This window comes from Sycon ciliatum, chromosome 9, assembly GCF_964019385.1.
Source record: "Sycon ciliatum chromosome 9, ocSycCili1.1, whole genome shotgun sequence".
NCBI lineage: Eukaryota > Metazoa > Porifera > Calcarea > Leucosolenida > Sycettidae > Sycon > Sycon ciliatum.
This window is the reverse complement of record NC_088651.1, coordinates 28,939,523-28,963,968: the sequence shown is the minus strand read 5'-3', so window position 1 is coordinate 28,963,968 and position 24,446 is coordinate 28,939,523. Positions and strand designations below refer to the sequence as shown.

The window sequence follows — 24,446 nt, the reverse complement described above, 5'->3', positions numbered from 1 at the left end:
GCATCTGTGCCCGAGTGGTTTCGGCACCCTAGTTTTTGCCTTCTTTTCGCATATTTCTGAAACTGTTATGATCTTTTGTATCTATTCGAAGTGGCTTATGCGAACATTTTTTGGCTGGTTTGCATGATTTGCATGCCCATTAATGCAGCTGCAGGCCATGCTGATGTCTACGCGAACAAGCACATAATAATAATAAATAAATATGTGTAGAAGTGACACGAAAAAATAGATGTGAAGCATCAAGAAAACGGCATGCAAATCCAATAAGTGACAAAAACGTAGTGACAAGAAAAAGAGAGAAATATCAAGAGATCAAGGGATCTATTTCGCACCACGACGAACAGTGCCAAACAACTGCAAAGACAACACATTGGAGGCACACAATATACTTAGTCGCCGTGGCTCGGTAGTTCGATCCATCTATAATTTGTTTCATTCCTAGTCGTACAGTCTAGTCCTCCAAGTGCATAGCGCTTTCGTCACGGTGGACTTGGTCTGCTTCTGCTGTGTTGTTGAAACCTGATAATATTAATATATTTTTCTTTCGGTTTTCCCATGCATGTAGTGTTATCTCGCCGCTGCTTAGGTGCTGCTTCGTTCCGCCTCCGACCGTATAGCGCAACCAACTAGCTGTTGCCGAGTTGCGTCTCCGATTGCTGCTTCGGTTGTTTGAATTAGTAACTTGGTTAGGTACACCAGCTAATAACTTCATGCATGGTCTTTTTCCTTTGACCTTCCATGCAACACTTACCGGCTTTTGTTGAGGGTTGGGCTCTGGTGCTCCAGTGGCATAGCGCCCTAGGCGACAGCCCATGCTGATGCCTATCACAGCACCAGTAGCACTGCTGTTCTTTCTTTCTCCACGCCACTGCTTTTAAAACTACTTCAAGCGACGTCTCCAAACCGAACAAATCGGTCTTCTGAATGACGTCATTTCTCTCCGGGGACGCCTTAACACAGCCATCTACCATGTGCGACTGCTTTGTGACTGCCTTCATTACTCTATCGCGCCTAAGTATCTCCAACAGCGGTTCACAAATTAAAACTCTATGATTCCATCTCTATTGAAAAGGTCTTGCTACAAGATGACCATAACAAGGCCAAGGCCCACCTTCAAAGCATACGATCCAAGTTTGTGTCTTCCTACCAAAGAAGCCGAACACACCTCAATACATTCGACTTCTTAAGGTTCTCTTGGCTATTATCCGAATGTGATTGTAGGCAGCGTTCTAGACGTGAAAAGAAACACACTGGCATTATGTTAACTTTGAGGAGGGACCGGTTTGGAACCTGCAGTGACAATAATGAAACGATCATCAATCTCTCTGATATTACCTTAACCCAGCTTCAAAAGGATGTTTTGTGCGGTGGAATGGACTTCGGTATTCCCCCGAGGTTTAGGAAAACCGGCCGAGGCAATCGGAGTTGCAGGGACGCAGGGCGTAATGGGAGAGATTCGCAAGCGACCGGATCGGAGGTGACAACGGCCAAGTCGTCGGGTCAGGGAAACGGTACCTCCGCAATCAAGTGTCACCTGTCTGGCAGTGCTAGTTGTCGTGAGTGGTATTCCGATGATGTATTCTCTGTTTTGTCGCGTGGTAGGTCTTTGTTACATCTTGCCGTGTTGGAAGCTTTGTACATACGTAAGTTAGACCCTGAGCTTTGTGTTCAGAAGGAGAATGTGTTGTCTTTGCAGTTGTTTGGCACTGTTCGTCGTGGTGCGAAATAGATCCCTTGATCTCTTGATATTTCTCTCTTTTTCTCGTCGCTACGTTTTTGTCACTTATTGGATTTGCATGCTGTTTTCTTGATTCTTCACATCTAGTTTTTCGTGTCACTTCTACACATAATTGGAATGATATATTTCTGAACTCCTTTTCCTTATAGGTGTAGTCTTTTAGCTTATTTCCATCATTCCCTGTAGTATTTTGACAAGAAGGGAACGAAAACGTTCAATACTTTGACACATGTCCTAATTGGCTGGTGGTGACTCTTGCGTAGATGCATGCGTAGATAATACAATTTTGTAATAATAATAATAATAATTGTAAGAGGATTCCATAGGGGATTGCAGAAAAAAAATCTAAAAAACTTAACGTTTGACCAATTTATGGCCAAAAGCTAGAAGTCCATCTTTTTCTGAATGGACTGTAGTAACGAAACTAGCATTTAGTACTGCCAATCACCCTCACACAGATGGCCTAACTGAACGAGTAAGCAGAATAGTAGAGGATGTGCTGAGGGATTTTATAAATCATAAGCAAGATAACTGGGATATGCTCCTACCTCCTTTGAGTTTTCTATCAACAGCGCTACTCAATCATCTGCAGGAAACACACCATTCTTCTTAAATTATAGTCTAAATCCCAGAGTGCCACCATACTTCCTAAACCCTATTAAGGGAGGCAGAGATTCAGCTGATTGGTTGCAAGCAAGACAAGACGCGGTTAAGATCTCACAAGATGCGCTAGTGGCAGCTCAAGCTCGTCATGCCTTCTATGCAGATTGGACAAGGGGTCGAGGGAAAGCTGAAGGCGGGATATTTGGTAATGGTCTACGGGGATTTCCTCCTGACTACTGAAACTCGGGACCGACCATCCCATAAATTACGCCCCAAGTGGTTTGGCCCCTTTCCTATAACCTAGGTTGTCAACCCGAATGCCTACAAAATCAAGTTGCCTCATACCAGCTGCTGTCATCCGGTATTTAATGTGTTGGCACTTCGTGCCTACGAGAAAAACGCTATTCCTAATAGGAGACAGCCTACGCCTCCGCTTATCATGGACATTGATGGTTATACCCGCTACGTGGTGGAGAACATTCGCAGTCACCGCCGCCGGCAGAATCAGCTTCAGTACCTAGTCAAGTGGCAAGGCTACTCTGATGCCACGTTGGAGCCTGAACATTATTTGTTGGATGAATCTGGTAATGACATTGTTCCACTTCAGAAGTACAAAACCTTGGCTTCTGCCCGCTGAGTTTTGTAGTTGAACTTCTAGTTTTCACTCTACGCATTTTTTTAGCTTATTACACTTATTAGTAATTGCATGGAGTTGTGTTACTTCAGTGCGAAGCCTTTTTCGTTTTGAACGTGTTTACGCTTATTGTACTCTACTCCACTTGAGCATTTGGGTTGTAAGCTCCTTTCTCTCCATAGGAGGGGGATGATGTAACAGTTTTCCCTTGTTCGCTATAACTTTACATTCCGTCGCAACTCATGCATCTTACGCCTGTCTATCAGCACCTTCATTGGCGCCATTGCCACATGTATACTGTCACCTTTTGCATACAACTGGTCGAGGCATGCTCAACCAGGCCTCTTACTTTTCAAGTTCGATTAAACCTGTTACACTTCCAATTACTAGGGCCAGGCTGCCTCCTTGCTTGAGGTGCCCGTGTTGAGTGCGACGGCAATGCCGCTACCTGATCAGTCAGGTCCTCGATCTGGCTCCTTAACGCTTCCACCGTTGAATCCGTCCTAACTGTGTGTGCATTTTGCTGTCCAGTTATTCTATTCTCTGCTGCCCTCCAGCACGACGAAAGAATTTCCTCGTACGTCCTTGTCGTACTCGACTCCTCCTTTATGAAACCGTACACTTGCAACTCTTCCTTTCAACGCTGGTCCCTTAGGCTCATCACAAATTTCGACAACACTCTCTCCCGTTTGGCCTCCTCAGAGAGGTTCGGGAATGCGGTGCTGGCCAGCTGCCGGAGACGACTCAGGAACGCTAGTGTAGTCTCTCCGGACTCCTGCACTGATTTCTCGAAGTCGTTAATATAACTATGCCACTCTGGCTCTGGTGTGGCCATATCGTCCTTCCATCAGTTTTACCACACCCTCCTCATCTTTTAGGGCATCCTTGTTTTCCTCTTGGCTCAGCCAAAGTAGAGGCTTCCCACGAAGTTGCTGAATAATGAAACGAGCCCGGAACTCCTTGTCGTCTGCCCACAGCTTGGCCTCCCCGTCACATCCTTCAGCTTCCCATTCAGCACTCTGGTGTTCCTGTACGCAGCGATGAATACTCTCCAGTCGCTCAAGGTTATAGAGGTCCCGAAGTCCTGCCGAAGTTTCGCTGCCATCTCCAAAACTGGTCCAAATCAAGCCGCTAGCACCAATAAGACGGATTTATTGTCCAGAATCCAACTGACTGCAAATAACTACTGAGACCTAACTACATAAGGCCAAGGTGTGAGAGTAGCCAGCAATAGGCGCCAAGCGTTGCAGGTATGACATGTGGTATGGTATGGTGAGTGTGTAGTATGGTAAGTGTGGCGGCAGCGCAAGTGCTACTTGTATCTATGGAAGTGCCAACACCTAACAAGGCAGTGTGAAGGTAGCACCAAATGGAAGGTGTGATCGTCATGGTCCAGCTCTCACAAAGTCTACGACGACAGCCAGGCCTGGAAAGAAGCCGTAATTCGTCATTGACTGTGTATTTCCCAAAAAAGGGGAGACATGACGCAACCCTGCTGCCATGACTTGTGCATGTGTTGGATCATGATAATGTGTTTGAATCGTGATGTCCACAAATCTACGCTCTACTATATTAACTTGAACTCTGCTGTGACTTGGATTAGCTGTAGATCCGCGCGGAACTCTGAACGCGCTGGATTTGGGCCCTTGTTGTATTTGGGAGCCGGAGATGCTCGGTTGTTGATTTTCCTCTGTAGTTGTTTTCTTTGTAATTTGAATAATTTATGTAACCCGAACCGAGTCCGCTGTTACAAGCCTCTAACCCGGCGCTGCATTGCGAGGGCTCGGCTGGACCGTCTGGTCTTGATTCGGCTTTGTTGGCGAAGGATGTGCTCTTCATTTAAAGGCGCATCGACAAATATATGCAATGCATTGTCTGGACTCGCGCACCTCCTTGCGAGTTCCAACGTTGCACCCTCTGGCCTGGTACCCTTTCTCGCGTGTCGACTTGTGGCTCTGGACAAGAAGCCTGGTGTGCGCCCAATCGGTGTTGGGGAAGTCCTGCGCCGCATCATTACCAGAGCGATATTGAAAGTTGTTAACCAAGATGTTCAAGAAGCGTGCGGTTTCATACAGAAATGCTCGGGTCTTCCTGCGGGCATCGAAGCTGCTGTTCATGCCATGCAACGCCTTTATGATGATGAGTCTTGCGAGGCTGTTCTTTTGGTAGACGCACGTAATGCCTTCAACTGCTTGAACAGACAAGCAGCTTTGCACAATGTACAATACCTGTGTCCACCTATTGCGACAATACTGAAAAATTCGTATAACACCCCGGCTCGACTCTTTGTTGCAGGTGGTGGTGAGATTTCGTCCGACGAGGGCACTACGCAAGGTGACCCGTTGTCCATGGTCTTCTACGCTTTAGCGACGCTCCCTCTAGTCCAGGCACTGCAGGTTGTGCATCCTACCGTACGGCAAACGTGGTATGCAGATGATTCTGGTGCGGGTGGGCAGTTGACTCGTCTCCGTGGATGGTGGGACAGCGTTGAGGAACAAGGCAAGCTGTACGGATACAACACCAACCCGGAGAAAACGCTTCTTCTCGTGAAGCCCGAGCAGGAGGAGGAAGCCTACAATATGTTTGCTGGTACTGGCATACGACCGGCGCCACGAAATACCTAGGCTCCTGCATTGGCGAGTCTGATGCTGTTGCCGAGCATGTGCGGCGGCGAGTAGGCGAGTGGATTGCGGAACTAAAGGCACTATCGGATGTTGCGCGCACGGAGCCGCATGCAGCCTATGCTGCCCTGACACATGGTCTTCGCGGCCGGTGGACCTACTTCCTCAGAACAATACCTTTTCCAGCCGATTGCCTCTCTCAGATGGATGACATGATGCGCGCGGTATTGATACCTGCGGTAACTGGCAGGGAGGCATTTTCGGACAACGAATGGGCTGTTCTTCAGCTTCCCACACGCCTGGGTGGCTTTGCCATGCCATCCCTGTCTCAAATGGCTAATGGGGCTCTGAAGTAGTCGAGGAAAATCACATCAGATCAAACGCTGGAGATACTCGACCAGAATGACCGGTCCAGGCCCTCGATATCGATAGAGCATGCAATTCATTCAGCCCAGCGAGCCAAGTCAGCAGCTCTGGCGGAACGGCTAAAACATGACGAACAGCGGTATATGAGCGCCAAGGAAACACTTACTCCGCTTGCCGCCCGCCAGTTGGAACACCTTTCGGCCAAGGGTGTATCGAGCTGGCTCCACACCCTTCCGCTGCGTGAGCACGGCTTCAGTCTGTCCAAGTGCGACTTCCGCGATGCCATTGCGCTGAGGTACGGATGGCCTCTGAGGGATGTCCCGGAGAAATGCGTGTGTGGCCAGGATTTCACCGCGGCTCATGCGATGTGCTGCCCAACCGGGGGCTTCCTTACCATTAGACATAATGAGGTACGAGACATAATAGCGGACTTAGTCACGGAGGTGTGCCCTGACGTTTCTGTGGAGCCATTGCTCGAGCCGCTGGAGGGCGAAGTCTTCAGAGCTGCCAGCACCAACACGGCACATGATGCCCGATCTGACGTGCGCATACGTGGGTTTTGGACAAGGGCACAGAACACTTTCCTTGACATTCGAGTCTTTCATCCTGACTAACGCTTAGAGCTCGACGGTCGTGGTACACCAGTATGGTAAACAGCCAGCTGTGTTATGCTTCAGCAGCATTCTACCCAAGCCTCACAGCTCAGCTTCTCGACCGTTTGGGCAAGATCAGCAAGGCTGGAGTCAGAGCTGTGTTTCAGCTCCCTCGTCAAACACCGACCGCACCTCTTATTTCTAGATTAAATATTTCCCCACTGATCCACCATTTTAAGCTCAAGATTGTTGTTTTTGTCCATAGATGTCTTGCCTCCAATGCAAGCATGCTATTTTCGCCCTTCTTTCTGTTGATCGCTGAACCTGGTCTTGAGCAAAGCACACGCCGTGTTACACGTGGCCAGATCTCACGTCTTCTCCAAATTCCATTCGTTCGTGGACCAGCATCTCGAGCGTCCATGCAATTCGTGGGCAGCGTGTATTGGAACAGGCTTCCGGCAAATATTCGTCGCCATGAAGATATTCTGGGTTTCAAAGCCCTGCTGGGCCCAGATGTTCTTGACACGCTTTCTCTGTCTTGACTCATTCGTCAGACATGTGCATTTTGATCTTTTGGTTTGGTCTCTAATCAACAAACTGACTTTTCTCCTCAAATACCTCAACTCTCTATTTCTATTTCATACATCTGCTTCGTTTATTCCTTACTCTTTTCTTTCTATCTTTTTCTTTTCTTTCCCTTGTCATTTAATCACTGTCACTCACATACAAATACCGTCATAAAATATAAAACACAAGATTTTCTCATCTTTTTCTATTTCTTGTTTTTCATTAGCTTTAGCATGTTCATTCACATTCTTCATCATTTGTGAGAACTAGACCTGGTCTAGTGAGAAGGCATTCTACTGCCTGTAATTCTGGTGAAGTAAAATAAAGAAACAACAACAACAACAACGCCGCCTCGTACGCAAAGAAGCCCATCGCTGACCTCCTTCTCCAGCACGAGAGGCAGAAGAAGCTGCAGTACAACGAAAGGATTGTCAATGTTGACCGTGGTAACTTTACCCCGCTTGTCTTCACCACGGCTGGCAGTGCATCCCCAGAATGCTTGCGGTTTTTGAAGCGATTATGCGCTATGCTGGCACAGCATGATGGCAAGCCCTACGGCGAGGTTATGGCCTATGTCAGATTCCGTCTGTCGTTTGCACTCCTCTGAGCTGCAGTTATGTGCATCAGAGGGGCTCGCTCTGCATACCATCGACCGGTAAATGCATTGCGCCCGCTAGCCATGGCTGAGGGACGGATGTAACAGTGGTGTGTATAACCTCGATAGTGTCCTTAATGCTAATGGACGCGTCATGTTTTTGTTTATAATTTAAGGTGCAATTTAGCGATGATGTGGGTATTTCTTTGCTTTTCTTCATTTGGTCCTTTTAATTAAATGAAGCGGATTTTTATTTCCTTTTTCTTCTTTTGCACCGAGATATTATTTCTTGCTGTTTTTTACCGGATGTGTCAAGACTTTGAATTGAATTGAATTTTCCTGAATTGATTTGATTTTTAGCGTTATGAGCGGCTTTATTGACATTGCTCTTCAGATTGGATTATTTTTTTTGGCCCGTAAAAGAGGTTTCGAGTATTGATAATTGTGACAAGAAAACGTTCTGGAGCCTCTAACCCCTCATTTCACCATCATTTTTCATCGACAGTCGCTTCACGAGCCAGGAAATGTTGAATAAATACAAAGTTGAAAGGCCTAATGGTATCTGGACTTACACTTTTTTATATCCATACATATCCATTTGCGTGATACCTGTGGAGATCCCGGTGATTATCAGTGGTAATGCTGGAATAGGAAAAGTAAGAGGTCAAGAGATAACAACAATGTATATGATTTAAACATAGAACGGCACAACGATGTCATTTGAAATTTGCATACCATTACCATGTCCACTGGCCGATAGGATAGGTTCGCTTTCAGCCTGTAGTGTCTACCACTAGTGGAATATATGATGTAGATAACACATTAACCTTTATCTAGACAATGACTTTGAGCTATACTTCCAAAGTCAATATGACCAGTTGTCTGGGAAGATCGAACTTCGGGATTCCCGCGTTGTGCGAGTAAATCAAGAAAGAGATCAAGAACCGGCTGGGAAGCTAGAAGCGCAACCTGAACTGGACGTATGGTGTCATGTGACTAAGCTGCCATCTGTCTCTTCTGCTCGCTACCTCGGAGTTCACATTGACAGCGCCATGTCTTGGAACACCCAGATGGATAGGTGCGTTGCCCGCCTCACCAAGAAAGTCGGTGTGCTGTGGCGGATGCGCCGCTGCCTCAGCATGCAAAGCCGCATCCAGTACTTCAAGTCGGTGATCATGCCTGATTTCTCATATGGCTCCAATGCCTTCTCAGCATCGCTGGCGGGTAAGCACCTGGACCGTCTCCAAGTTCTGCAGAATCGTGCGGCTCGAGCTGTGTACGGATGCTCGCCGCGCACCTCTGCCAGAAACCTGCTAGTCCAACTCGGCGCCTACCGTGTCCGGGAGATCTTCATCCAGAAGCTCATCTTCCTGGTTTGGCGCTGCCGCTACTCCCGTGCTAGCCCCACACTGCAAGTGCTGTTGCTACCAACCAGTGGCGCTCCTACTCGGCTGCAATCATCGATGGGTCTAAGACCACCGCCAACCCGCACTGAGCTGGGTAAGGGTTGTCTCGCGTTCCAAGGAGCTAGGCTCTGGAATGCGTTGCCCAGCGAGGTACGGGCCATACCGCACCCGGCCCAATTTCGCACTGCTGCTGTTCCACACAGCATGAACCCTTGAGGTCAGACGGATCACTATCGCCATATTTCCATTATATGCCTGCCTGTTGGCCTGCCTGCCCGTCTCTCTCCCTGCTCTCTGACAACTTGCTTGTTAATTCGTGCGGTTGTTTTCAGACGTAAAGCCCTGCTGTAGAGGTCTCAGCCCTCATTTGTTAGTCTCTCTCTCTGTCTCTCTCTCGCTCTCGGACCTCTCTCTCTCTCTCTCTCTCTCTCTCTCTCTCTCTCTCTCTCTCTCTCTCTCTCTCTCTCTCTCTGTTTTTGGTGGACAAAAATATCTCTGGCGTTGATTGCTTTCTTGCTTCGACTTCTGCCGCGCCTTTGTTCTCGTACTCCCCTTTATGTACAAGTGTTGTGCAGACCCTCCTTTAATATAGTCTGTCTCATTTTGTCCTGAGATGTTTTGATGCATAGTGATTATGACCCTAATCATTCGCTCCCTTGTCACTGGACAGTTCTGTCCGTTTGGTTTTAGCGAATTCAAATAAAGAAAACAACAAAAAAAGAAAACAACAGATAAGAAATCTTTCCTTACTGGCGGAAGGAGGTCGCAGTCGCTCGAACTCGAATGTCGGGCTAGAGGTGCGCTGGCAGTGCGGGCGGCCTGCAAGGTGTGAGCAGCATTGCCGAAAGAGGCAATAAAGGAGGCCTTCAGGACATTATTGGCAAGGCTCCTCCTCCATGATTTCCAACATCTCTCCTCGGCCTCAACAGTGGAGCTGCATTCTGGTGTCCACCAAGACGTGTCGGATGGCCGGGTGACGAGCACCTTGGAGGGAATACACTGCTCCATTCCGCAAAAATGGCAGCATTTACTCACTCGCACGACTGATTGGGCTCATGGGTTTGCAGTGGAGTCCAGTCTAGCCTACGGGAGTGTGCCCTCGGCCGGCTTCAGTCGGCATATGTAACAGGTTTCCCCTGTTCCCTGTAACTTTACACTCGTTCGCACCTCGTGCATCTTACGCCTGTCTATAAGCACCTTCATTGGCGCCATTGCCACATGTATACTATCACCTTTTGCATAAAACTGGTTGAGGCACGCTCAACCAGGTCTCTTATTTTTCAAGTTTGATTAAACCTGTTACACTGGTAACAAGAGGATGGTTACTCATCTGCTTTTGGCAGGTGTTCTGTTCGCTCTGCTTACGCTCCTCGTGCTCGTCGTTTGGCTGATAAACGATATCAAGGCCGCTCAGCGCGTTAACCAAGGAAACCGAACGATAGATCCGAACTCGGAACCGTGGGAGTCAACGCCCCGCCTTACGAAAGAGCCGCCTGTGTTTGGAAGAGATTCCGCTACATTTAAAGAATGGACGTTTGCAATGGACATGACCCTACGGTCGTAGGCACTCCCAAATGCGGCACAGAGGGTCGACTACGCGTGAGGATTTTGAAGGAAACGCTCGTCTGTGGTTGATAGCGGCATTGGAAGCTAACCAAGTGTTTTCCGACTGGCCTGCTCTGTAAGCGGCAGTTGGCCATGTGTACGGACCACGGCACAACGAGGACACATCGCGTATGGGACTAATAATTAATTACCGCAGCGCAGCACGGGTCGCGGGACGCATACATTGCTGCTTTCACTCGCCTCAGCCTGCAAGTGCCGGAAATCGACCACCACACCAGAGCGCTGCTGTTCATCAGGGTCTAGTGCCGCACATCCAGCGACAGGTCATGCATGAGCATCCACGTACCCTGGAGCAAGCTGTCATGGCAGCAAACACCATTGAGCAGTCGTCAGGGCCACCAGCGTCGGGGCCACCAGCCAGTAGAGAGTCGTGTTCCGTGCCCAGCTTCCGTGGCCAGGGCCTCCGCAAGCTGACGTACCAAGAGCGTGTCCAACTGCGAGCAATGTGACACTGCTTTGCTTGCAGGAAGCTAGGCCACCTTGCTAAAGACTGTACTGAGAGTGGACAGCGCTACCCAAACGCTGGTCGCCAGTAAGATAGGGGTGCGCTTACTGGCGACGACCCAAGCACCCACGCCGTTACCAGTCGCTAACCGGTTCGGAGCTCTGGAGGTTGAAGACGTTGCTCTCCAGGAACCTACGGAGCCGGAGACACCCATAGCTGTAGGAAATTGTCCCGTTGCAGAAAGGTGTCATGTCAGCAACGTCAGCGTCGGTAATGAACCTGAACACGACCTACTGCGCGGACAGGGAAAGATCGGCGGTCGCCGTGCAGTGATGCTGATAGATTCCGGTTCGACGCATGACTTCATTGCAGACGGTTTTGTTCGAAAGCATCATCTTGACACGGATGCAAGCTCAGAAATGCTGAGTGTAACATTGGCGGACGGCTCGACCAGCGAGGTCCCGCAGATTTCCACACGCACGCTAAAGGTGACAGTTGGGGGCTTCAGTGAGGAACAGCACTTTACTGTGTATCCCTTGACTCGCTACGACGCTATTCTTGGCAAGCCGTTGCTTACAAGGAACAACCCCAGCATCAACTTCCATACGAACGAAGTTCAGTTGGACGGTCAGCCCTTTGTTGCCAGATTGCTTTCAGCTAACCCGCCGACAGCCGACCGGCCATCTGTGGAAAGCATGTTTATCAGTGGCCGACAAGCTCGTCATGCCCTGAGGAGTGGAGCAGAGGGGTTTCTTGAATGGGTCACTGCTGCAAACGAGGAGAATCGTTCCGGGCCACAACTCCAGGAGTTAGAGCAACAGGACATCCAGAACCTGCTTAAGAGGTACCAGGATTTATTTCCAGACGAGCTGCCGAATGAGCTTGCACCGAAGAGACCAGTCGACCATCAAATCCAGATAGAAGATGGAGCCAGGCCACCGTCTCGACCCGCCTACAGCTTGCCGAAACCAGAGGTGGACGAGCTCCCGTCACAGCTGTCAGGATTACTTGAGAAGCGATTCATTGAGCCAAGTAAGTCGCCATACGGTGCACCTGTGTTTTTTTTTGAAGAAGTCGGATGGTACTCTGAGAATGGTGTGCGATTGGCGAGAATTGAATAGAATTACGATCAAAAACAAAGCTTGTCTTCCGAATATTGATGACTCAATCGACACGATCCAGGGCAGTGCATATTTCTCCAAGTTGGACTTGCGTCGGGGTACAATCAAATCAGAATTCAAGACTCGGATGTTTCTAAGACGGCCATTAATACGCCGTTCGGCCACTTCCAATTTAGAGTCATGGAATTCGGGCTGACTAATGCCCCGGCCACCTGTCAGTCACTCATGAACTCTATTCTGCAACCGCATCTCGGAAAATTCGTCGTAGTATTCTTGGATGATATTCTAGTTTTCAGCAAGACCTGGGAATATCATCAGCATCATCTTCAAACAGTTCTAGAAATACTTAAAAGTGAGCTGTATTGCAAACAGTCTAAATGCGAATTCTAAATGCGAAAGCCAAGAAGTTTCTTGGCTTTGCAAACTATTTCCGAAGGTTCATAGATCGACACTCGACCATCTCTCGTCCATTAGAAGAAATCTCGGGGAAAATTCACGCTTTGAATAGAGCGCTGCAACCCAGAAGGCATTCGAGTCTCTACAATCAGCATTACTCGAGGCGCCAGTGCTGTAACTGGCCGATGTTGAGAAAAGCTGCACGGTAGAAACTGACGCAAGTGACTTTGCCGTGGCGGGTGTGGTCCTGCAGCAAGGAGACGATTTGGATTTGCATCCGGTAGCCTATTGTAGTCGGAAACTGTCAGCTGAGGAACGCAACTATACTGTGGCCGAGAGGGAAACATTGGCTGTGGTATTTGCATTAAAGAGCTGGAGAATCTATCTATTCCGCCACTTTGACCTTATGACTGATAATATGGGTGTTGTCTATTTACGAAGCAAACCGACTCTCACCAAGCGTGAGGCAAGATGGGTAGAGCTTTTAGCTGACTATGACTTTACAGTCTTTCACAAACGAGGAAAGAAAAACATTGCCGATCCGCTTTCACGCCGTCCAGATCTGTTCAGTGATTCTGAAATAGGCGGATCATCCTATTATCCTTACATTCAGTTGAATGCCATAGAGCATACCCTAGAGATTAATCCAGACATCACGCAGTTAATTGTCAGCGGTTACAAGTGCAACAAGGATCTTGCTCTCATTATCAGGAGACTGAAAAATTCAAGCCATGACAATCTGCACGACCTTTACCTTCTAAATGAAACACCCGGTTATCTTTATCTCAGATCTTCACCACAGAACCGGTTATGCATTCCAAAGAGTAGCAAACTCCGACTCGCCCTGCTTCAAGAATACCATGACTGTGTGACTGCGGGGCATCCCGGTCGAGATCGCACCTTTTTCAGACTCGCTAGATATTTTGGCCCAGAATGGGACTGGATGTAAAGGCGTTCGTCAAGTCATGTGACGTCTGCCAACGAGTTAAAGGCGGCCAGCTAAAAACTGGTCTCTTGCAGAATTTACCAGTGCCCTGTCAGCCGTGGGCGAATATCTCGAAGGATTTTATCATGGGTTTGCCTAGGACCGATACAGGTCATGATGCTATACTAATTATGTATTTGTAGACCGCTTGACAAAGTGTGTACATTTAGCACCTACTTCCTCTACTATTGACGCTAAAGGAAGTGCTGATCTGTATATTCAACATGTATTTCGACTGCATGGTTTGAGTTCTTGGATTGTATGTGATCGTGATCCAAGATTTACAGCAGCATTTTTTCAGGAATTGTTTGATGGCTTAGGAACGAAACTAGCATTATTAGTACTGCCAATCACCCTCAGACAGATGGCCCAACTGAACGAGTAAACAGAATAGTAGAGGATGTGCTGAGGGCTTTTGCAAATCATAAGCAAGATAACTGGGATATGCCACTACCTCTCTGTGAGTTTTCTATCAACAGCGCTACTCAATCATGTACAGGAAACACAAAGTTCTTCTTAAATTATGGTCTAAATCCCAGAGCGCCACCCGACTTCCACAACCCTATTCAGGCAGGCAGAGATTCAGCTGATTGCTTGCAAGCAAGACAAGACGTGGTCAAGATCTCACAAGATGCGCTAGTGGCAGCTCAAGCTCGTCAGGCCTTCTATGCAGATCGGACAAGGGTCGAGAGAAAGCTGAAGGTGGGAGATTTGGTAATGGTCTACCGTGATTTCCTCCCGACTCCTGAAGCTTGGGACTGACCATCCCGTAAATTACGCCTCAAGTGGTTTGGCCCCTTTCCTATAACCCAGGTTGTCGGTCCGAATGCCTACAACTTCAAGTGCCGACACATTAAATACCGGGTGACAGCGGCTGGTATGAGGCAACTTGAGCTTGTACTCAGGATTTCAGGCGGTTTTTTGTTGTCAACAGTGCATACTGCAGTTATGGCTCCAATGAAAGATATGGATGTGATTATCAACCAGCCAAAAAATCAGAGCAATCGGCCAAGGGAAACCAGAGTTATGATCATTTGAATACGGGTGGGTACCCTTCATCGGCAAGTATACAATTAGGATGGGAAGCACGGCACAAAACGGGTTTCAAGAAGGCCATAGCAACACCCTAGCAACAGCCCAAAGTGCTCCAAATCGCACCAAACTTGGACAGCATGATTGGTGGAGCCCACCGGTATAAAATCACTGAATATTTTTTTGAATTTTTAAAAACTGAACAGAAATAACAACAATGGCGTCCATAGCAACGACCTTAGCAACAGGCTTAGAATCTATGAAACTGCTGCTCATTGTATCAAAATTCACCTGTTGGATAAATGTACATACTGATATGGCATAGCATACATGTACCAATTAATGTTTGAACAAGAAACAGGACAATGAGCTTCCCGGCCGAAGTAAATATAGTATACATGTATCTACAAGTGACGCGCTCAGCAAAAGTGGTTGCGACTGGCCTCACAATTAATACGTGACATTGCAATATTCACATGCCAGAAGGAGAGACAGAGGCTCAGCAGCAGCAACAACAGCAACAGCACTCTCACACACCATTTCAAGCATACATATAGACCTGTTCATCCATGAACACGCGCACCCACCACCAGTCCGTGCGCCAACACCCACCCACACGCACACGTGTGTGCGCGCGCAAACACACACACACACACATATACTACTACTATAGCATGACTGCCCCATAGGGCCACGTCACTCCCTTGTGACAGGGAGCCAGAGTCAGGGTAAGAGAGTCAATGCTGGCGAGCCACATGCTGGTTGACATCTCGTTTTAGCTGAGAACGTTTTTCCAAACCAGAGGAGAGGAGGATAGTCAATGCTAAAGGCCAATGTGTCAGGTTCGGCTCTGAAATGTGTCAGGTTCGGCTCGTGGAACACACAACAGATTTCTGCAGTTTCCCTTTTTCTTGCTAATTCTTCTTCCAGATCAATGATTTTCTTTGACAGGCTTTCAACAGAATTTTTTTCAAATTTACTCGCATTTTCTTTTTGAATGTCACACGATTCAGTACCGACATTATGTGCTGGGATGATATCCAGTTCAGGCAGAACGAACGGCTGACAAAGCAGTTCGCTGATGGCGTCCTCGGCTTTGTCCTTCAGCAGCTTCTTCCGTCGGTCTCTCACCCGCTTGACTTTCGTCCCAACTGCTTTCGCGTTCACTTTGTCTATTTCCTTGCCATCCACTGCTGACAACAGCAAAATCAGCGACTGCAAATTTATTTGCGTGTTTGTAGTCCACGACAGATGTTCAAGAACGAGGCTGTTCGTCAGCTGGCCAGGACTATCCACTGCTACCCGCCCTGATGGCGAGTCAAGACGGAGCGCATTGCAACTTTTTACGCGTCAGAGACAGCTTCTTGCACAGAGGGCCAATCCAAGACTCGTCTTTCTCGCACGCCATGGCGTTCTACTAAATTTCGCGAACAACCGCGACTCGTCAGCAAGATACAAGGAACTGATCTAAACTAAATCGAGGGTGCAGAATCCGATTATCGATGTTGCGAGTGTGTGCAATGCTTGCATCAAATCAAAAATCGACTTTGAAATCATTGAAAGACGCACGAATCCAGTCTTTTTTACGCCATTTCACCGAGATTGGTACCAAATGAAAGCTCAAAACCTCTACTCTCATGTAAACCCGTTCGATTTTGTCTCCAAGCGTCACTGCACCATCCAGTGACAGTTGAACGCCTCCGCAAAAATTGTGCCATGTGCAGATCCCCAAATCAATGCAGCTGCATGAAGGCTCTTTCGGGCCAAAAAGTCACGTGACTGAAATCGACTCCTGAAGCTTGGGACTGACCATCCGTAAATTACGCCCCAAGTGGTTTGGCCCCTTTCCTATAACCCAGGTTGTCGGCCCGAATGCCTACAAGCTCAAGTTGCCTCATACCAGCCGCTGTCACCCGGTATTTAATGTGTCGGCACTCCGTGCCTACGAGAAGAACGCTATTCCTAATAGGAGACAGCCTACGCCTCCGCCTATCACCAGTCGGGGAGATGTCCTATCTAGGACATCGCACTCTGAATGAGTCTGATTGGTTACCTGTCCCAGAGTTGTCATGGAAGCGTCGATCGCGCGCACGCGATGAAAAGAAGTGCTGCGTGAGCATTTCTGAATGTATGTGGAGGATGCAAGATTGTAATGGCGATGGATTTCTTTCCGAATTGGTCAAGTTTGAGGGAATAGGCGGAGAATATCAGACATCGGCGGGGATTGAGGTAGTGTATATTCGATTCGCCATCGAATACCCGACCGAATGGCCGTTTTCGTTTGGGGATTTCATGTAGGGTTTCTCGTAGCCACGCGGCGCTTCTTTGGAAACGATTGGTTCTAATTTTGAATGTTTTGCCTTTTGTAGTACTACTCCCTGGTTTCTTCACGCCCCGTGCGTTCATTTCGCCCCAAACCTGGCCATGCAGAGGAGGAAGACGAGGCAGCAGGCGCTAGGCCCGTGAAATACTGCCTGGAAGATATTATTTGGCCGAAGCTTGCTGTTGGCGTTTTTGATTTCTTGGATACGACAGCTCTTGGCTAAAACTGGACCTTGGACGGTCTTTCTTGGATATCAACCCAGGACGTGGTGGTCATGGACGTATCGCCATCGCTTTCAGCCAGATCCTTCTGCTGCCTGAAACCAATGGCGAAAGTAAAAACTTTATCGCAGCAGCAGCTACTGCTCTGGTGAAAGTGCGAACACAAAATTAATTGCTTCGCCAATCCTCTTGTGCACTTGCAATTTTCAATGCGACCAAAACGATTCGCTTGCCAGTTCCTTTGTCCAGGCGTACTCCACAACGAGGAAAATAAAATTCGTGAAGGCAAGAGGCAAGATACGAATCTCGACTCGCTTGAGGCAAGCCACCAGGAGAACGACAACTAATTACTTTTGAGACGAAAGGCCTTCGCTGCGTTTGTTTTGAGTGCGACATGTTCATCTTCCTCGGACGCGACACAAAGTTTTGAGTCACGTGTCACGATTACTATGGGAACTGCATAGTATGTATGCTGGGGCATGCTGGGTTCCGTGATGTCCTATCTAGGACATCTCCAGGACTGATCACGGACCTTGATGGTCATACCCGCTACGTGGTGGAGAACATTCTCAGTCACAGCCGCCGGCAGAATCAGCTTCAGTACCTAGTCAAGTGGCAAGACTACTCTGATGCCACTTTGGAGCCTGAACATTATTTGTTGGATGAATCTGGTAATGACATTGTTCCACTTCAGAAGTACAAAACCTTGGCTTCTGCCTGCTGATTTTTGCAGTTGAACTTCTAGTTTTCATCTTACACATTCGTTTGAGCTTATTACACTTTTATCCCCGTAGCTATGCAGAAGACGTTACTTCAGTAACGTCTGGCGCTAGCCAGGGTCCACAGAGCTTTAATTTGGTGTTTGTGTGTTTGTGTGTGTGTGTGTGTGTGTTTGTGTCACGCCTGGCGCTATCCCGTATCCGTACCGTACCATGAAACACAGCTGGCCACATACAGCTGGCCGCAATATTCAAATAGGGCTTTCAAACGCAAGACATAACGTGAAGGAACTTGGAAGAATTAGTATGAATGCGAAGTGTATGGGGAAATGCATGTAGGGCGATAGTGCGGGTTCGAATCCCAAGGAATGGCTGTAAAAATAGGATAATTGAAAAATTTATTACATCCCCTTTCTTTTTTTGCCGTCATCAAGGCGGTAGACGGGGTCGTATTACCCTCGACCGTACATGTCCCGTACCTGTCCCGTACATTTCCAGTACCTGTCCCGTACCTGTCCCATACCTATCCCGTACCATACCGTACAATCAAAGACGGCTGGCCACAATGCATATTCAAACAGGGCTTTCAAATACAAGATCATAACGTGAAGCAACTTGGAAGAATTAGTCTGTATGCGAAGTGTATGGGGGATGCATGCAGGGCGATAGTGCGGGTTCGAATCCCAGGTTATGTCTAAAACAAAAAGTAGAAATTTATAAGAATTTATAACATCCCTATGCTTTTTTTGTCTAGGTCATCAATGCAAAAAAGCATAGCGTAGGGCCCTGAGCTTCCAAGCTCTCTCGTTTGCATGGTGTTTCAGTCGTCTTATTGTGTTACTTCAGTGCGAAGCCTTTTTTCGTCTCGAACGTGTTTGCGCTTATTGTACTCTACTCCACTTGAGCATTTGGGTTATAAGCTCCTTCCTCTCAATAGGAGGGGATGATGTAACATTTTCCCTTGTTCGCTATAACTTTACACTCCCTCGCACCTCACTTCACTTTCACTTTCATTGGCGCCATTGCCACATGTGTACAATCACCTTTTGCATATAACTGATTGAGGCACGCTCAACCAGGTCTCTTACTTTTCAAGTTCGATTAAACCTGTTACGGCATAGGCATTGCGCTAAACCTTGCGGGAAGTGGTAGGTTCCCGCCTCGGGTCTACTGCTTGGAAGCTAGAGACAACTACAGCATTAAATTATATTATATTCCTATGATCCACGATGGCGTGACGCCAATAAGGACGATTGATAAGTGTGATAGAACTTATACTAGCCAGAAACAGCTACATATAAATTACCCAGGGATGCAATAAGTGAAAAAGAAGCGCAGCAAAAACGTTAGCAGGGGTGATCGAGGTAGTTAATTACACGTTCGAGATATCAGAAATCAGGGGGGGGGGGGGGTGTGCGGGGCAGGAACATGTACTGCTCAAAAGAAAACTGGATGCATTGTTTCGGAAAGAATTAATCGGATGTTGGTTTGTGATGTCGATAGGTAGTAAATTGTAGAGGGTGAGGGCACTGTTGATGGAGAAATATCGGTGCCTGTTTGTGTGTGTGTATCCGATGGAGTAGGTCGTTGTCTGTCGAAGGGTGTATGGTTGGTGTTGACGTTGTGGTGCAAGATGGGGTTGTTGCAGGTGTGGTGGGGAGGTTCGGTGCTGGATGTACCATGCTAGCACGACAATAAGTCGTGAGCTAAGGGTGGGAAGCTTTATGTCATGGAGGAGGGAACAGTGGTGAACGGGTGCAAAGAGGGGAATCCAAAGGCAGATGCGTATGGCACGGCGTTGAATTCTGACAAGTGTATCCCGCTGTTGCTGTGTGATGGTGGAGAGGACAATGCTTCAATATTCGAGAACGGGTTGGATGTAGGTCGTGTATATTAATAATAAGCTGGAAGCGTTCATTGGTCCACGTGTCTTGTGGAGTTGGTGTATTAGTTTTTGGGCTTTGTTGGTAGTTTCTATGATGTGTTGGGTCCATCGCATATCGTCGTGGAGTGTAAGACCAAGTGGCCTATGTTGGTGGACCTGCTGCAGCAGAGTCGAGTGGAGCGTGATGTGGATGGTGTGTAGGGGTCGGAAGGAAAGGACTACAGTTTTCGTGGTGTTCTCGAGGAGATGCCAATCCTTCAACGATCGTCCTGCTGCATCCACTGCATGTTGGAGGAATGCAGCTGATAAGTCCCTCGTGTAATGCGTCGCGATGAGTGCCGTGTCATCGGCGAACTGGCTGCATTTGGTGTGGGAGTTTGTACATGCTGGGGGGGGGGGGGGGAGGTCGATCGTGTAAACCAGGAAAAGAAGAGGCCCCAGGACAGAGCCCGGAGGTACTCCAGCTGGAATGGATTTCCATGAGGACAAAGCGGAGCCAACCTTGGCGCGTTGCCGGCGGCGAGTCTTGTGAGCCAGGTAAAGGCAATGCCACAGACACCAAGGTGCTCGAGTTTGGCCAGGAGGCCAGCATGCCAGACTCGGTGAAAAGCCTTTGATAAGTCAAAGAAGCATGCTGACACTGCCTGACCGGCATCCCTGCTGGCTGATATCTCATGCACGAGGTGGGAGAGCTGTAGTTCAGTACTATCCTTAGACTGAAATCCAGATTGGTCGGCCGGTAGGTCGGGCTCAATGTGGGTGTAGAGTCGTTGGTGAACAATCCTCTCCTTAACCCTTGCTGACAACGCTCAGGAGCGAGATTGGCCTATAATTGGTAATCTCTAGAGGCTTTCTTGTGTAGAGGACTGATAGTGACATCGCGCCAGTCCTGTGGCTGCTCGCCTCGCGAGAAGGACTCATTGAAAAGCGTTTGAGAAGGAGCACGATATTACGTCTGCAGTGATCTTCAGCAACTTCGTCGTGGTGCCATCGTACCCAGCCGACTTCCGTAAATCAAGAGCGGAAAGGAGTTTTCTGACCTCCTCCTGGGTGGTGATGATTTCCTTCAGTTCGCTTCCGATGATGCGCGACACGCCTATCTCTGGTATAGCTTCAGTTGGTCGGGGATTCGGACTTCTGGCTTTCCAAAATGAAAAAAATCGTTAAACGCTTCCGCTTTTTCTCCAAGTGATCTAGCCACTGTTTCGTTCGCTGAAATAGGTGGAAGCTCCTGGGGACGATCGCAATGATTTCATTAACTTGCACAGGATTCGCTGCGGGACACCAGTTACGTCGCCTTGTGTGGTAGTGGATACAAAGGCGGATTTAGCTTCTCTTAGTTGTGTTGTGGTCCTATTGCGTTGAGTAAGGATTGCAAGCCAGTTCTCGGCGCTGCGAGTTCTGAGGTACTGACGGTAGAGCTGATGCTTGAGTAGTTAATGCTGCAAAGAAGCTGTTGAGTCACCCATGGTCGCCAACCTGGGCGAGATTGGTGTGTACGTCGTGGTTCAAAATTAGTACAGTACGAGTGTGCTGTGTTGATAAGCGAGTCATGCCAACGCGACCAGAGGTCTGACATTGATAACTGCGGAATTTCCTCAGCTGGTGGCAAACGCTGCATTGAGCCCAGGGCTTCTTTCAGTGCGACGACGTGATCAGGGTCCCAGTTCTAGCGCCAAGTTTCGACGTTTTGCTGGGATGTTGGTGCTTGTGGTGGGCATGCAAGGGACACATGTCCTCCGACAAGTACATGATCTGAAGCTCCAACAGGGGGATACGATGTTACAGATAGGTTTTCTTCTGGTACGTCGGAGATGACTACGTCGAGGGAGGACTTCAAATTTCTTCTGGAATTACAGGTCGGAAAAAACACGTTCTCGTTTAATCCTGCTGTGTCCAGTTGGCAGCTCAGCAGGTTGCGAGCTGTATCAGTGATATCAGTTGGAAGCCATGAGGTGTGTTTTGCGTTCATATCTCCTGCCAATAGAAACAGAGAGTTCATGAGGTAGAGACCTAGACAGGGATCCAGTTGCTGGCAGAATTTGTACGGATCTGTGTTTGGAGGACGGTAGGAGCATCCAACTGGAAGCGATACATTCGGTAGGTCCAGTTCAAGTCTATCACCCTACCAGTGGTGATAGACAACGAATTAGCCAAGGCAACGTCCATGCGTCTCCGGAGTCTGAAGGACCTGGAGACACTGCGATTGGTGACTAGAATAGGCAATCATTTAACGAGATAATCGCACAGGTCACATTGTAGAGTGCAGATTCCCTAGTGCTTTCAACAATAATAAATTGTACTTGCACATTATGGGAACTTGGTATAACCCCACACCCGACATTGTTGAATATTCGATAATGTTTGAAACTCGGATGTTGAGCCAATAATAAATGTAGAAAGGAAAACTCTTGTCAGTTTTGTGCCTAGTTGTTGCTCTTTCTGACTGTATATAGTATCTGGTTACAGTGATGGAGAGTTACTCTCAACTCGTATCTATAATTCCTTTTCCTTTCTACATTCGATAATGGGTTTGTTAGGGATGGATGAGTGAACATACACGGCGACTCCTCCGCCTCTACAGAGCTGCCAATCATGCCTATAAAGGGAGTGGTCGGGCAGTTCGTACACGGAGTCTGGCTCTAGGGGGTTTGCCCAAATTTCACATTATGACGATAAGACTGGGTCTCTTGTTTACTATCATGGCTATCTGCGCAATCCCGTCCATTTTGTTGAACAAGCTGAGTGCGTTTAAGATCAGAAAATTGAAATTGCTGTCCAGCTGAAAGAGCGATCTATGATTTGATTGCGTGGCATTGCGGGGGAGAAAAGATTGTGCGTGAGGATTAAGCATGAGCATTGAAAGAAATGAAAGGACTAGTAATGCCCATAGAACCACTGGCATTCCTACACCTCAGCAGTAATTGCACATCACACTTTCCTTTGAAGTTTTATTGTCTCATTTCATGTGTCTGGCTATTTATTCTACCCCCGCCCCTGTTTTGCTACCAATTCAATATCGCACAAGTGGAAAACCCCTCGATAGGTAACCTGCCTCTTGGTCATCCCTCAAATAAAGATAATAATAATAAAGTGGTATAGTGAATTACTACTGGCATTGCGATCTCGATTCCTGTTAGCTTGTTCTTTTCCTTCGAATCGATAGAGAGGGGCCGCTAGCACCGTTAAGCACTTCCTGTGGGCTGCTTTCCCTACTTGCGATTCCGTGATCTCATGCTATCATCTTCAGTTCTGTAGGGGTGACACTCGGGCGCGAACCCTTGGAGTTGCCCAAAATGACTTCGCCTTCGGATGAATCCAAATTGCAGTCTTGAGCCGGTGGTCGGTGTTGATAGTGGACATTTGTGGTCTGGTTTGATGCTACCGCTTGCACCAGGGGTTAATGATCTGAGCTCTTTGGCGTAGCACCAAAGTCGTCTGCTTTGGAAGAGCTTGACTGATGATTTGTAACCCTGCTCGCCGCCTCATGATCAGCGGAATGTTCCCTCCTTGCTCTCCCTGATTAAACTACTGATCCGCAGGCAACTGGAAGCCTATGCTGACGATATAACATTGTACACTCTTCACTGTAACTACTTCGCCACTGCTGCTGCCTTGCTTCAGGACACCGTCAATCGTCTGTCAGACTGGGGTAAGGAATGGCGTGTAGTAGCGTTTGCCCTGTCGAAATCTCAGGCTATGACAGCCATGCTGCAAAAAGTGCAGCTAGCCTTGCCCTCTCTCCTTTTTGGAGGCAACCCTGTGCCAGAGTCATCCACAGTAAAGCTCTTGGGGTAACTTCTGATCCAAAGCTATCCTTCGCGGAGCCCATCAGCGTTGTTCTGTTTTTCAAACTTTGGAGCAGGGTGCAGGTTTTCGCACTCTGAGGCACACAGTTTCTCGAGAGGAAAACCGGCATCAAGCTGGCCTGGTTTCAAACATTAGGATTTAGGCATTATGATGAAGAAAGGAAAAGGACAAAATGTTACGAGTTATGAAAAACTGTCCACCAATGTAACCAGATCTTATACAGCCAGCAAGTGCGACAAAATGGCACACAACTGACAAGGAGTACTGAGACATTCCTTCTTTCCTTCCCCTCTTGGACCTTTCTGAACCTGAGCCTTCCAAGTTGGAAAGTTGTTGGTTTGCGCCTTGGAGAAGTGTTGGAGCTAGGTGTCAGGTCGCCAAATGTCTCAGTACTCCTTGTCAGTTTTGTGCCATTTTGTCGCACTTGCTGGCTGTATAAGAGCTGGTTACGTTGGTGGACAGTTTGCCATAACTCGTAACATTTTGTCCTTTTCCTTTCTTCATCATAACTATATTGGCTCACCATCCGAGTTCAAATTTAGGTATTAGTTTGTATTAGTAGTAGAAAAGGTAGGCATCCGATAGCGCTGGTTCACCTCCGCCATGCCTCCAACTAAATCTGCCGTTCGTGGACTTGCGGATTCCGAGGTAAAGCTGCTGTGCTCCCTCACCGGGATCGAATCGTCGGTTGTAGATGTGATGAAGACGTTAGCAGCATTGGTAACGAAGTCCGCAGACCACTAGGAACGACTGAATAACA

General features: G+C 48.0%; 1 protein-coding gene across 1 annotated transcript in view; it reads right to left on the bottom strand.

Annotated features, from left to right (window-relative positions):
* Positions 1 to 24,446, bottom strand: part of LOC135824649 (cadherin EGF LAG seven-pass G-type receptor 1-like) — a 182,108-nt gene that overhangs the window by 16,166 nt on the left and 141,496 nt on the right. The window contains exon 21 of the mRNA XM_065337369.1: positions 8,290 to 8,359. Within this exon, the coding sequence (XP_065193441.1) occupies positions 8,290 to 8,359 (70 nt within the window). The remainder of the gene's footprint in view (positions 1 to 8,289; positions 8,360 to 24,446) is intronic.